At 56.8% G+C, this 14,297-nt stretch overlaps 2 protein-coding genes across 4 annotated transcripts; both read left to right on the plus strand.

Moving 5' to 3' along the window:
- Positions 1 to 786: 786 nt before the first annotated feature.
- Positions 787 to 4,315, plus strand: NRM (nurim). Of its 3 annotated transcripts, none has more exons than XM_006745198.3 (4): positions 1,326 to 1,544; positions 2,113 to 2,309; positions 2,911 to 3,087; positions 3,446 to 4,315. In XM_006745198.3, exons 1-4 carry the CDS (start codon positions 1,412 to 1,414, stop codon positions 3,725 to 3,727), a joined length of 789 nt encoding a protein of 262 aa, XP_006745261.1. In that variant the 5' UTR covers positions 1,326 to 1,411; the 3' UTR covers positions 3,728 to 4,315. The 3 variants fall into 3 exon arrangements, with proteins under 3 accessions (XP_006745263.1, XP_006745261.1, XP_030897049.1); XM_031041189.2 differs by lacking the exon at positions 1,326 to 1,544 and adding an exon at positions 1,804 to 1,971; XM_006745200.3 differs by lacking the exon at positions 2,911 to 3,087 and having other exon boundaries at positions 787 to 1,544.
- An 816-nt stretch (positions 4,316 to 5,131) lies between these two features.
- PPP1R18 (protein phosphatase 1 regulatory subunit 18) lies at positions 5,132 to 13,845 on the plus strand. The gene is made up of 4 exons (XM_081809841.1): positions 5,132 to 5,249; positions 6,302 to 7,955; positions 12,113 to 12,323; positions 12,959 to 13,845. Exons 2-4 carry the CDS (start codon positions 6,330 to 6,332, stop codon positions 12,976 to 12,978), a joined length of 1,857 nt encoding a protein of 618 aa, XP_081665967.1. The 5' UTR covers positions 5,132 to 5,249; positions 6,302 to 6,329; the 3' UTR covers positions 12,979 to 13,845.
- Positions 13,846 to 14,297: the final 452 nt, after the last annotated feature.

Below are 14,297 nucleotides of genomic sequence, written 5' to 3' on the forward strand. Positions count from 1 at the left end.
TTTTTTTTTTTTAAAGATTTTATTTATTTATTTGAGAGAGAGAGAATGAGAGAGAACACATGAGAGGGGGGAGGGTCAGAGGGAGAAGCAGACTCCCCGCCGAGCAGGGAGCCCGATGTGGGACTCGATCCAGGGACTCCAGGATCATGACCTGAGCCGAAGGCAGCCGCTTAACCAACTGAGCCACCCAGGCGCCCTCAGGACAACCTCTTGAAGCAGAAAGCAGGGTGGTGGTTGCACCTGGAGGGGAAAATATGTCTGGTAACAGTTTACAACAGCATTAAGAGGAGAGTAGGAGTACTGAGCCTGCGGGAGGAGGAATGTAAAGGCTGTGGGATGCTGCCTGGCAATTTTTTCATTCATGAGCCCACATGACTAGCAGCAACTTAGTTCTCATCTTGGTAAATTTTCTATTTCTTCTGTCTATAAGCCAAGGGATTTCAGTTAATGATGTCTGAGTTCTCTGCGATGGTCATAGCTACTGTGACTAGGTCCATAGCAACATGATCTTTAATTCTGATGGAGGAAAACCTTTTACTTTGCTTTTCAGATATATTAGTCTAGATATTACAAACAGGTCGGAAGGAAAAATATGTTCAGACAAAAGGTCTTAGCGATTTCTCACTAGTATGTGGGGTCAGACTAATAAGCTTGCAGAGTGAAGTCATAGTTAATTATCACAGGCTTGGATAAAATTAGCCTACTACAAAGTTTACAACAAATAAAATTTTCTATCACAAATATTTTAACATTGTTACTCTCATGATTACAAATCAACAGCCTTTGGCATTATTAGAAATAATCTGTAAGTGTCAGAGAAGTTTTCTGTCCTTGGCAAATGGAGAGAGTAAGTTACGGAATAAACATTACTTTATGGTAAAATAGTCACTAACTCTTTAACAAGATGTAATAGGTGATTCAGAGCTTTGGGTTCTCAGCCTAGGTCAACAGTCTTCCGTTCTCTCACCGTTTATAATTGAAGTGTTAACTGAGGCTTTGTAACCTCTGACTCTGGCTAGGTTTTCTGGCTAAGGTTACAGAAAAGGGGACTGATAATTCTCGGTTTCTACAAGAACCCTGAAAGAGAGGAACTGTCTTCATTTTAGATGAGACAACCAGCCGAGCTGCGACTCAACCCACTCGAGTGGCTGCAGAGCCGCTGCCCTTTCCTCTTGCCACTCGGAATTCTAACTTTCCCTTCTGTGACGCAGCGACTGCTAGCTCCATAAAGGCACCCAGGACCCGCCCTGCGGGCAGAGAAAAGGGCGCGCCGCGGACGCGAGCCCTGGCATTTGAGCGAAGGCGCCCCGCCTTCCTGGGCAGGGACCCCGGGAGGGGGCGGGGGCGGGGCGGGGCCTGTAGCCGCGGGAATCCCAAGCCCGTCCCCTTCCCCACCCCTCCGTGTGTCGCCATGGCCCCAGCTCTGCTCCTGATCCCTGCTGCCCTCGCCTCTTTCATCCTGGCCTTTGGCACCGGAGTGGAGTTCGTGCGCTTTACCTCTCTTCGGCCACTTCTTGGAGGGATCCCGGAGCCTCGTGGTCCGGGTGAGCGGGAGGGATCGAGGATGAGCTCTGGGGCTGGAGGTGGAGCCGGACGAGAGGGAGGGAGGGCGGGGCCTGGAGACAAATGACAGGGGAAGTCCGGGAGAGGGAACTAGAACCGTGAAAGCCGGAGAAGCCGGAGAAGCTTCAGGACAGACCAGAAGGCTAAATTAGGAACTCAGGGATTAGCGGTTTGGAGAGGCAAGAGAGTGAGGACTGAGTGGGGTGGAAAAGGGCGATAAGCAGAGGAAAGGAAAGTGCTTTTAAAGAGAGGACTATGGAGGGGAGAGTGTTCAAAAGAGGGAGCATTTGGAGTACCGAAAGAAGAGGGTCAGTCCAACGGTTGCCTCTCCAGCCATGCTTTTTGTGACTGTATAGGAATCCTCCTCCCCACTCTGAAGGAGGAAGAAGCAGGGAATGGAAAAGCAAGGTGGGCAAAGCCTGGAGAGGAAGCATTAAGACTCTTGAAAGCATTAAGGGGATATGGCCTGGGTCCCCAAAAGGAGAGTAGGATTGGGGGTGTTTCCCACAACCCTCTTGATCTTTTGTCCCTTTCTTCAACTCCCCCTAGATGCCCGCCAGGGATGGCTGGCTGCCGTGCAGGACCGCAGCATCCTTGTCCCCCTGGCTTGGGATCTGGGTCTCCTCCTACTATTTGTGGGGCAGCACAGCCTCATGGCAACTGACACAGTGAAGGCGTGGATGTCTCGATATTTTGGGGTCCTACAGAGGTCACTGTATGTCGCATGCACTGCCCTGGCCTTGCAGGTATGAGGCTTTGGCCACTGAGTCCCAAGGGAAACTATCTGTGAGAAGAGTGTCCTAGATTGGAGGGGCAAGGACCTTAGCCTTCTGAAAATGTGGGTTTAGGAAGAGAACTGAGAGTGTTCAGGACTCTCATCTCAGCTTCCATTCCTCCACAGCACATATCCTCCGTATCAAGAACGGTGTACCTTTCCTCATTCCCCAAGCAGATATGTGCATTCTCACCTTTACAGCTTTGTTCATGTTGTTCTGCTTGAGATCCCCTCGGTAACACCTCTTTCATTGCTACCCTTTCTTCAAAACCACTTCCCTCAGTTTCAAGAGAAGGCTTCCCAGTTAGCATTCATTTGTCTTCTCAGTGAGTGCTTGGCATAAGCTACTTTATGTACCTATCCGGTCACCCCATCTGTTCTGCAAGTCCTCAGGGTAGATACAGGTCATCCTTACATCCTTGGGACCCCACCTAGCACCCTCTATGTGGTGACTGTGATGCTCATGGTAGAGGTGGAGAGAGCTGCAGACCAGCCTGGGGTGGGGGCAGCCTCTGGGTCTAGGTCTTTCAAGGGTAGGCTGCTGAGATACCCAACCGCTCATCCTTCCCCAGTTGGTGATGCGGTACTGGGAACCTGTACCCAGAGGCCCTGTGTTGTGGGAGGCTCGGGCTGAACCATGGGCCACCTGGGTGCCCCTGCTCTGCTTTGTGCTCCACGTCATATCCTGGCTCCTCATCTTCAGCATCCTTCTCGTCTTTGACTACGCCGAGCTCATGGGCCTCAAGCAGGTGAGGCTGCCAGATTCCTACCTGAGACCTATGATTCCTTCTAGAATGCCTTTTTCCGTTCTAAGGATTTCCCTCCTCCTCCCGTGCTCTTCCACCTTCCTCTTCTTTCAACTCCCTCACCTACTTCCCTTTCTTATAAGATAGTCTCCCCTCAGCTTTCTGTGGAAGGCCTGAAACCATGGGCCTCCTGGGACTGGGGAAGGTTCATGAGCCAGAGATGAGGATCAGGGGCCCACGTCTCAGAAGGGTGGTTTTTGGGCCTGAGTTACAGAAGGGGAAGTTTCCTGGAAGGGGAGGAAAGAGGTAACTAAGGTGCAAAAGGGGCTTGATCCCATTTCTAAGCTGTTCTCCCTCCTAGGTGTACTACCATGTGCTGGGGCTGGGTGAGCCTCTGGCCCTGAAGTCTCCCCGGGCTCTGAGACTCTTCTCCCACTTGCGCCACCCAGTGTGTGTGGAGCTGCTGACGGTGCTGTGGGTGGTGCCCACCCTGGGCACTGACCGCCTCCTCCTTGCTCTCCTCCTTACCCTCTATCTGGGCCTGGCTCATGGACTTGACCAGCAAGACCTCCGCTACCTCCGGGCCCAGTTACAAAGAAAACTCCACCTGCTCTCCCGGCCCCAGGAAGGTGAGGCCGAGTGAGGAGCTAACCTGGTTCCGAGCCCTGCACTTCCTCTCCTTTAACATCCAGGCCCTGGCTGCTTCAGACCAGAGGCCCAAATCTGTGGACTGAAGGGGCTATCCCTTCCCCTGCTTGAGCCTCCACTCCTTGGGCCCAGCTCCATACCCTAAATTCTGAGTTTCAACCACTGGACTCCAACATCTACTTCTCACCAGCCAGGAAGAGGGGGTGGGGAACTTATCTGTCTCCTCAGTTAGGGCTTGACTCCTCCACCCCCCACCTTAAGAACCTCTTATAAGGAAGAAGGGTGGGCCTGACCACTTCCCTCCCACTGTTCTGCACCTCAGGGATCCCCTTCTCCTCCTCTGGCTTCCCTTTCTAGGAGTGGTACTAGGGTCTGCAGGTTTGATGGTGATGCCTGCCCTTCCAGGCTCCAAGTGCCAGCCCCCTGGCTAGCCTTGCCATCTCCTTAGGCCCTGGCCCTGGGCTCTGTCCTCTAACCTAGTTGAGAGGATCCTCCCACTCTTCATTTTGGGTGACTAAGAGCTCTCTGCTGTCCTGAGGAACACGCACAGCAGAAAAATAAAATTCAGCCTGTTTTTTCTACATATGATATGCAGTCTATCACTGTCTCTCTAGCTAGAGGGCTGACTTTGGGAAGGAAGGCAAGCGGAGCCCGGGCACGCCAAACTCGAGTCTGGGCAGCCACCGCGCCCTCTGGCGACCGCCGAGCGGCGGCCACTCGGGCAGAGCCCCCCCCACCTCCCCAGGTCGGCCCAGTCCCCCTTCCTCCAAATCCCCCAGTTTCCCTCGCTGCAGACCAGGGGACCCATGGGAGACAGGTTGAAGCTAAAGAGTGGGGCAGCGGCTCAGGTGGGGGAGCCAGTTTCCATGGCCGTTGGCTTCTGAGTACCTCTCCTGCCACCCCCTCTCCACGGGCCCACCACAGCCTGGTGGCGGCCCTGGACCCCGCAGTAACAAAGGCTCGCGGGGGGAGGCGAAAGCGTGGGGAGGAGCGGCAGGAGATGGGAAGGGCGGGCCCGGCTGTAGCAGCTGCTGCTTCCTCTGCAAGTCCCTCGAGGGGCCTGAGTCACGGGCGGCTGCCTTGGGTCGGCGAGCTCGGGGCGAGGGTCCGGACACCTGGGTTCTCCAGGGCTACCGAGAGGGAGCGGGGTGTGGTCCCCGGGGACAGAAATGGAGGGCCGGGGGTTGCGGCGGGAAAAGGGGAGTCCGCGAGCCTAGCCCCACGCGGAGGGGTCTCTGGAGCGAGGCCCCGCCCCTCGGGCCCCGCCCCGCGCCCCCTTCCCTCTCCCCATTGTCCTCAGACAAAGCGGTCGCCGCCCCCCGCCCGGCCCCCAGGTCTCTCTCTGTCTCCGTCCCTCCTCCTCGACTCCCTCTTTCCCTCCTCCTCCTCTCCTTCCCTCCTCCCCTCCCTCCTGTCTCCGGATCTCCCTCGGTCCCACTCTCCTCCTCTTCCTCTCTCCTCCTCCCTCCGGACGCCAGGCTCCTCCGCACCCCCTCCCCTGGGAGCCCCGCTGCCTTGTGAGTTGACTGAGGGGCCTCAGACTTGGGGAGGGGGTGTCTCCTGTCTCCCGTCCCCGGCCCGGACCTTGGGCTGTCTCCTCTTTGTGCCGAGATTGCCTGTCTGAGCGGTCCGAGCTGGGTGGGAATGGCCGGCTATGTCAGGGTTCCCTGAGAGCGGAGACCCGGGCATTGGACTGGCAGGCTCGGGAGAGCAGAGCCGTGGAGCGGGTCCTCCGCACGCCACGGCCCCGGGCCCGGCCGGTGGGAGAGGCAGGCGGCGGGGACGGGACGGGGTGGGGGTGGACGCCAGGGTTCTGGGAACGTGCTGGCAGCCCAGACACCCGGGTTCCGAAAGTCCCCAAGGGAGGGTATTCCCCCCTCCCCCCCCGCCCCGAGCTGCCTGGGGGCGGAGTGCCGGGTGGCGGCTGGGGGGCCGGAGAGGCGTGGCCGGAGCGGAGCTGGGAGGGGAGCCGGGACCTCCCGAGCCCGCGCTGAGACGCGCCCGGGCGCCCGCGGAGCTCCATTTCCCCTCTGCCCCCTGATTCCCCTGCTCCCTTAGACCTCTCCACTCCCCGCCCCTCCTCACCTCCCCGACATCCCCTCAGGTCCCACCACCCCCTCTCGGGCGGGATTCCCTGATCTCCCTTCCCACTCTAACCGCCTCTGGGGTAACGGTGGGGAAACCTCGCCTGAACCCTACCTCCCTCACCCCCCGCCTCTCTTTTCTTTCTCCTCTCTCATTCCGACTTCTTTTTCCGCCCTCCTCTCCTCTCACATCCTTGGGACTGTCTCTGATACCATTAACCCTGCGCTGCCAAATCTGACTCCTGCCTCTTTGCCCTGAATCTCTATTCTTCCTCTCAGGGCCACGACCCCACCCCCACTTGGCCCACAGCTTTTTCACTTTCTGTTTTCCCCTTTCTTTGCCCTCCATCTTCTCACTCCTTCCGTCTGTCTTTACCCTCAGCTCCTGTGCCCATCTCTGTGTCCCACCTCTCCCCCTCTATTTCCTCTCCCCCCACCCCCAGTCTCACCCCCTGGAGCCTCTCTTTCCTGTTCTCTGGCCCCAGCACTCCCCACCCTCACCTCAGCGCGACCATGGCCACCATCCCAGACTGGAAGCTACAGCTGCTAGCCCGGCGCCGGCAGGAGGAGGCAGCCCTTCGTGGCCGGGAGAAGGCAGAACGGGAGCGTCTGTCCCAGATGCCAGCCTGGAAGCGGGGGCTGCTGGAGCGCCGCCGGGCCAAGCTTGGTCTGTCTCCTGGAGAACCTAGCCCTGCACCTGGGACTACAGAGGTTGGACCTCCAGACCCAGATGAGTCGGCCGTCCTCCTGGAGGCCATTGGGCCGGTGCACCAGAACCGATTCATTCGGCAGGAGCGCCAGCAGCAGCAGCAGCAGCAGCAGCAGCAGCAGCGGAATGAAGAGTTAATTGCAGAGAGAAGGCCTGGGCCTTTGGAGGCCCGGGAGCGGAGACCCAGCCCTGGGGAGATGCGGGATCAGAGCCCCAAGGGAAGAGAGTCAAAAGAAGAGCGGCTCAGTCCCAGGGAGGCCAGAGAGAGGAGGTTGGGGATAGGGGGAGCCCGAGAGTTGAGCCCCAGGCCTTCAGAGGCTTTGGACTGGAGGCAGAGCCCAGGAGAGGCTGGAGACAGGAGCTCCAGACTGCCAGAGGCCCGGAAATGGAGGCTGAGCCCCGGAGAAAATCCAGAGTGGAGTCTGAGACTGGCAGAGCCTGGAGAACAAAGCCCCAGGAGAAAAGAGGTGGTGGAAAGTAGACTGAGCCCAGCAGAGCCCACCCAGAAGTTGGGGCTGACAGAGTCCCATAAATGGAGGCCTGACTCTGGAGAGTCTCAGGAACAGAGTTTGGTACAACTGGAGGCATCAGAGTGGAGGCTGAGCTCAGAAAAAGAAAGAAAAGACTGTTCGGAGGAATGTGGGAGAAAAGAAGAGAGACCAGTTCCAAGGCTGGCCTCAGAAGAGATTACAGAGCTGCCGGAGACCCTGACAAGGGAGGCTCCAGACAGCAGCTCCGGAGAAGCGGAGGCAGCAGAGCAAAGGCCCAGCCCTGTGGAGGATGGTGAGAGGGGCCTGAGGCTGACAGAAGGATGGAAATGGACCCTGAACTCTGGAAAGGTTCGAGAATGGACACCCAGGGACACAGAGACTCAAACTCAGAAACCAGTCCCCCCAGAGTCTGCTGAGAAGTATCTGGGGCCTCTTGGTACCGAGGCTGGAGAAGGGGAGGCTGAGAAGGAGAAGGCGGGGGCTCAGGGCAGGCCTCTGAGAACCCTGCAGAACGACAGCTCTGTGCCCTCCCCCTTCCCACCAGAGCACGCTGGGACTGGAGGCTCTAGAAGGCAGGAAGAGGAAGCAGTGGATCTCCGGCCCCCACCAGCAGCCCCTCTGTCTCCCCCACCCCCAGCCCCACCTGCTCCCCAGTCCCCTGGGGATCCCCTCATGAACCGTCTGTTCTATGGGGTGAAGGCAGGGCCGGGGGTGGGGGCCCCTCGCCGCAGTGGACACACCTTCACAGTCAACCCCCGGCGGCCTGTGCCCCCTGCGGCCCCCAGCACCCCCGCCACCCCAGCCACAGCTGATGCGGCGGTCCCTGGAGCTGGGAAGAAGCGGTACCCGACTGCTGAGGAGATCTTGGTTCTGGGGGGCTACCTCCGCCTCAGCCGCAGCTGCCTTGCCAAGGGGTCCCCTGAAAGGCACCACAAACAGGTAGGGAGCAGCCAAGCCAGACCTCTCAGAAGCCCGCTCCTCAGTTCTCTCCGGCCTCCTTTCTTTTTTATATCCCTGTATTCTTGTCCTCCTCTATTCTTTCGTGTTAATTCCTGCCACCACCCTTCCTCCTCTACACACACCCTTCCTTCTTAGAGAGTTCATTTTCCATTCATTTCCAAGCCCAAGGATCCTGCCCCAAATCAAGTGCTGCCCCTGGGTGTGTCTCACAGGGTGTGCCCAGGCTGCTCACTCTTCATTCCCTCAGGCTCTGGGTCCCATCTTCCCCGCCCCCTCAGCTCCCCCCACACCCCCTGCCGCCGCCCCATTTCTTCCCTTCCTTTCCTCTGAGTCTGTGACCGAACGCAGCCCTTCTGGTGGGAGACCTGAACCAAGGCTACAGCCTAGAATCTATGAGAGCAGGGTCATCAGGTTGAAAGCACATACAGCCTTCCAAGGGAGTGAATGTTGGGGCAGGAAGCCTCAAGAGGCACAGGGGGTGGCTTTGGGGTTCTAGGGAGAAATGGCAGGGAGAAGTGAGTGGAGGAAGGTCTCAGTCCCAAGGCAGGCCAGAGCTGAACGAGGAGACGTCCTAGGGTGGGGGCGGGGGAATGGAATAGGGCTGGAGAACAGAGAGAAGACTTCTGAACCCCGAGTCTGCTCCATGGGAGAGGCGCACACAGAGGCCGTTTGAAGTGGGTGACCTCAGGGTTGCACACCCCCAGCTGGGCCACTGCTTTAGACAGTGCTCCCTTCTCTCTTAGGACAAGAAAAGCCTTCTCTTCTTCCAAAATACCCCCGCTCCTTACTCCCCTTCTTCTTCCTCCCTGGGCTTCCCCTCCCTCCCCAGGACTGGCTCAGCAGTTGGTTTTCCCCTTTTTCCCCTCTCTTCCTGCTGCCCTGGCCTGTCCCTCCCTTTGGGGTAGCAGAAGAGAGAAGTGAATTTGGAGGCACGGTGCTGAGAGCAGGGAATACAATGGGAGTTGGGGACAGGGGTGGGGGCTGAGGCCAGCAGAGGGTCAGAGGTTAAAACTGGAAAAAGGACAAAGTGCAGGAAGTGGGAGCAGCCAGGCTTCTCGCCCTGGCTTCAGCCCAACCCCTTCCTTACACACCAACTTGTTTCCAGCTTGAAAATCTCTAAGGAGAGAGAGGTCCCTGCACCTAACACATCTCCCCAGAGACCGGGAAGCCCTTCCTAGTCTCCAGTCCTCATCTCATCTGACATCCTCAGATTTGTTTTTTTCGTGTGTCCTGTCAGTGGGAAACCACAGGGACCAAAGACCTAGATGGAGCTTGCGGGTCACTTGGTCCCCCAATTCATCTTCATGTGAAGCTCATGCTCCCATCCTGAGCCATGGTACCAGCGTCTATCCTGAGCACTCTGACTGCTGCCAACCCCGTCCCCTTCGGGCTGGGCAGGTGTAAGGAGGTGGGTCTGGAGCTGCCAGGATTAGCTGTTCAGACAAGTCACTTGCTACTGAGGTTGGCCTGTGCCTTTGGGGAGGAAGAGCAGAGGGAGGCATGAAGTTTGGGGCCCAAAGCTGGGGACCATATGAGTGCAGGGCAGGACCTCTGATAGTGACCCTACCTAGGTCAGGGAGTAGGGGAGCCGGAAGCAGATCACCCAAACAGGAAGCCTGGGGGTGGGGGCCGGAAGGCTGGTAGGGCTGAGTGGGGAACCGCTGGGCCCTGGGCCTGCCAGAACTGCTCAGGATGTGGTGAGAGAATAAGGAAGCCCTGGCTGCTCTGGGGGTGGGGGTGGGGAGAAGCAGCACAGAGTTTTCTAGACCCAGACACCTCCCCCTCCACCCTGTGTCAGGCCTCCTTCCCCTCTCTCTGCACCCTGCTCAGCAGGGACTAGAATGCCTTGTCCCAGCTCTGACCCAACCCACTTGCTTGGGGACCAGAGGACCACCCCCCCTTCCCTAAATAACTTCTGTTTGCAAGCTAATGCCATCAAACATATCCTTGCCACGGAGAGAAATCCCAGCCCTGCCCTGTGGCTGGTGCCCTTCCCCAGAGGCCCTTCTAGCTGAGAGATGGGCTCCTCCCCTCTCTGGCCCCCTTGTGACTTTATATAGCTGATGGGAGAGGAGCAAGTGAGTCACACCCCTCTGTCCCCCCCCCACCCCCCCACCCCGCCCCAACTCCCATGCAGTCTGTGCATTCCTGAGAAGCCCAGTCAGAAGTTGGGGCGGGGGTGAGGGGTGGAAGGGGGCGGTGAGGAGAGAAGCAGGGTTGGGGAAGAAAGAAAACATGACTGAGAGCAAATAAAATGAATCCTTTTTCAGAGTGGATAATAAACTGTGGAGCTTGTTATCCCAAAAGGGGATGTGAAAAGAAAACAAATGGGGCCCCAGAAGTTTGGGTAAATCTGTCAGTAACAGAACCAGAAGTGGTCCCTTTTGAAAAGCTGGGATGTAAGGGGTCTGGTTGCTGTCACTCATTTCTACCAGCAGCTCCACAGACAGACTGTGTACCTCCCACATTGTTCCCCAGTGTTGATTCTCTGTGGGGACCACATCTGAGGTCTGGACCAACCCTTCCTTACTCCCTGTAGCAACTTTCATGTTCTTATGGCCAGCAGACACAAGATCAGATCACAAATAAGTAAGTTCTCTGGTATGTTAGAAGGTCGTAAATGATAATGGGGGGAAAAAATTAGAACAGGGTAAGTGGAACCTTGAGGACCAGAAAGTTGGGGGAGTGAATATGAACTTTAAATAGGGTGACTGGGAGACAGGGAGCCATGGAGCTATTTGGGGGAAGAGTGTTCCAGGTAGAAGGAATAGCCAGTGCAAAGGCCCCAAGACGAGTGCCCCTGCTTCGAGGAACCTTGACCAGGGTGGCCAGAGCGAGAGCAGATGAGAGGTGAGGTGGGGCATGGCACAGTGGGACTACCCTGTGGGCCTTAGTCAGGCTCTGGCTTTTCCTCCCAGTGAGATGGCCCTACCAGCCGTCCGGCCCCCACCATGGTTTGGAGCCTCTGAGTTCCAGCTTCCCTTGGGGACCCAGGTTTCACATTCCATACAGCCCTTAGCATCCACCTGTCCAGCCACCCTGCCGGCTTCTCTCTTCTCACACCCCAGCCCATGCGGAGATGCAAGGATGCAGGGCCCAAGCCCTGAGTTTCCCAAACAGGTGCCTGGGAAGGCCTGAGTAGATCATCCGGACCTTTCCAAGTAGTTCACATGGAATCCTCCTGTTTGTCTCCTTAATCGCTTTGGCTCCCAGAGTTAATCCCACTCTGCCCCTGCCCCCTGAGCTTCTTAAAAGGGCAAGGGGAAGGGTAGAAAGGCAGTGAGAACAGCTGGGGCTCGCCTGCTCTTGGGACAGTGTGTTTGTGGATTTTCTGCCCCCTCCAGGTCCCCTCTGGCCTTTTGCCTGTGTCTCTGCATGCCTCTCCTGGTGCATTCTCCACCCCAACCTGTGTTTGCATGGACTTTCCTCTCTGCCTCTGTCACCTCCCCCAGCTGTACCTTGCAGGGACTCAAGGGCCCATCTCCCCTGCGTGTTAGGGGAGAGTCTTGTTTCCTCTGGGCCTTTTGATAGGTCTCTTCTTCCCTCCCAGGCCCCAGCCCCACTTTGTTGTCGGTCCACTCCAGCTATAGAGGAGTGAGGCGAGCAGGAGGGCACAGGTGTCCAGGGTCCTGGGTTTCCCAGGAACTTCAAGGGGCTGAGGGTGTGGAAACCAAAGTGCTTGGCTTTGCTTTTGCCTGGGACTCCCTCCAGCCAGCTATTTCCTGCCAGCTCAAACTTCCCTCCTCCTCCAGGAAGCCTTCCTGGTTGCCCTCACGATGCCCAAAGAGTCAGTTCTGATTACGGGAGTTATCTTCATGTATCTTCATTTCTTTTTACTCTTCCACCACCCACAGTCTAAAAAGTAGGGACCCGAGTCCTGTATTACCCACCTCTGCCACCTCTGCCAAAGCTCAGGCCAGTCTGATGTTTTGGAAATGATAGGATAGAAGAGGGAAATTCTGGGATTAGAGAGCCTGTGTCAAAAGGAAAACTCGACCCCTGGGTCCCAGAGTGGATGCGCAGGGCAAAGTCAGTAGGGTTCCCAAATCCAGCTCCCCTCCCCCACCTTGCGTGTGCCCCCCTGGGAGCTTCCCCGGGCTAAACTCGGGGCCTCCCCATTTCTCTCCCACTCTCAGCTCAAGATCTCCTTCAGCGAGACAGCATTGGAGACCACGTACCAATACCCCTCCGAGAGTTCGGTGCTGGAGGAGTTGGGCCCGGAGCCTGAGGCTCCCAGTGCCCCCAGCCCCCCAGCGGCCCAACCCGAGGACGAAGAGGATGAGGAGGACCTGCTGCTGCTACAGCGGGAGCTCCAGGGCGGGCTGCGCACCAAGGCCCTGATCGTGGGTGAGCGAAAGCTCGGCCTGGCCGAGGGCACCCCCTGGTGTTCATAGCGGGCACTGCGGTCCAGGAGGGAAGGGGAGGAATTAATAACGTTGGTGCTTGGAAGAGACTTGACCTCTAGCCCCACCCGCTCCTTTACAAGTGGGGAAATCGAGGTCTTGGGAACTGAAGTGCACAAGGGGTCTCCAGATTTCAAAACCAGGACTCTTTCTGAGCGCTCTAGTGTGGTTAAAACACAGGGTTTGGGTCAGACAGGCCTGCATTTGAATTCCATCTTGTCTCTTACCTGTGGTGTATGTAACCTCCAGGAAAGCACTCACCTCTGGTCTCCGTTTATTAATTATGAAATGGGGTTAATAATAACCACCTCCTGGGGTTTACTGAGAGGGTTCAGTAATTTTTGTGAAGCACCTTGGAACTATGGCTGGACATCAAATGACTTTGCCTCATCTGGGGTTATTGTGGGATTAAACAAGTTGTAAGAAGGCCTGGCACAGAACGCAGGCTAAATGGGTGATGGCCACTGTTCCTGCAGTAGCAAGCGCTCGGCATGGAAGATCAGTGCAGAGAGTAAGTGGGGAAGATGGGGGGCAGAGGCCCTCACTCATTCTCTACCATTATTGCCTCTTCTCCCACAGATGAGTCCTGCCGGAGGTGACCCTCTTTCAACATAGGGCCTATACCCACCCTTTCCCAGAACTGAAGATCCTGGAGCCCAGAAGATTGAGAACAGAGAGATCCCGAACATGAGCTTGGCCGGGAAGAGCAACCAACATCTTCCAACTTGCTTTCCTCATCCTGTTTATGGGAGCAGAGCTAGTCACCCAGTTTCCACCCTCACCAAAGGTCCCTGGTATGAGTGTGTCAGACATGCTGGTGGCATCCGAGGTGATTCAAAAGTGAGCATCAAGTCCTGAGGAGGATCACAGTGCTCACTGGGGCTGGAGGTGGAGCACCTCCTCCATCTCCCCGGGCAGGTACACTCTCCCTTCAGCCTCCCTTGCCTCCCCACCACCCCCTGGGGGCTCTTAGGATTTAAGCACTCATCCTGGGTAGCCTGCCCCCACTCCATTTACAGGCCCCTCTCCTTCCTATTCCTTAGGCCACTGCCCCTTTGTTTACACCTCCTGCCTCCTCTCTTGACCACCAGCCTGGTTTACAAACCCCATTAGCTCCCAGCCCCACCTGCCAAAGTCCCAGGTTTACAACCATACCTACTTGTTGAGTCCATGTGGAACCCTCCCCCCTGTCCCTGGCAGTTGCCTCATTGGGAGCGTGGCTTCCTCCACTTTTGCTCAGTATTACTGTACCTCAGTTTTCCCCAAGAAGGAAGGCTGGGAATCTTAGCCCTGTACCCCCATCCAGTTATTTAATTCTGTTCCTCCTAGTGGTCCACAACTGAATTGAATTGCAAGGGTGAGGGGTGACTAACAAGGCACCTCAATTCGTCTTCCCCATTTCTCCTTCCTCATCCACTGCCTGTTTGTTTTTTAAGTTTTCCATAATAAAATGGAGATCTCTCCAACTCTCCTGCTGCTTTTCCTTCTTTAGCAAAAAAAGTGCTGGTGGGGGAGGCCGTGTGTTCCTCATTCCAAGCCTCTCCCATCTTCCTATTGGCCATGAAGAGGTAGTGGCCAGGGCTGCGGGAGGGAAAAATGATGGAGATGGAACAGGAACTCAGCGTTGACATCAAGAAAGGGCTCTGGGAGAGCCCCGTCATTGTTTCTCAAAGGACTGGCAGGAAAAGGACTGATTTGAGGGAGGGTAGGAGGAATCCGCTAAGCTGGGAGTGCCGGGCGCCTGGGTGGCTCAGTTGGTTAAGCGACTGCCTTCGGCTCAGGTCATGATCCTGGAGTCCCTGGATCGAGTCCCGCATCGGGCTCCCTGCTCGGCAGGGAGTCTGCTTCTCCCTCTCCCACTCCCCGTTTGTGTTCCCTCTCTCGCTGTGTCTTTCTCTGTCAAATAAATAAAATCTTT

Source organism: Leptonychotes weddellii, unplaced genomic scaffold (genome assembly GCF_054177405.1).
Source record: "Leptonychotes weddellii isolate Sample4059 unplaced genomic scaffold, ASM5417740v2 HiC_scaffold_1447, whole genome shotgun sequence".
NCBI lineage: Eukaryota > Metazoa > Chordata > Mammalia > Carnivora > Phocidae > Leptonychotes > Leptonychotes weddellii.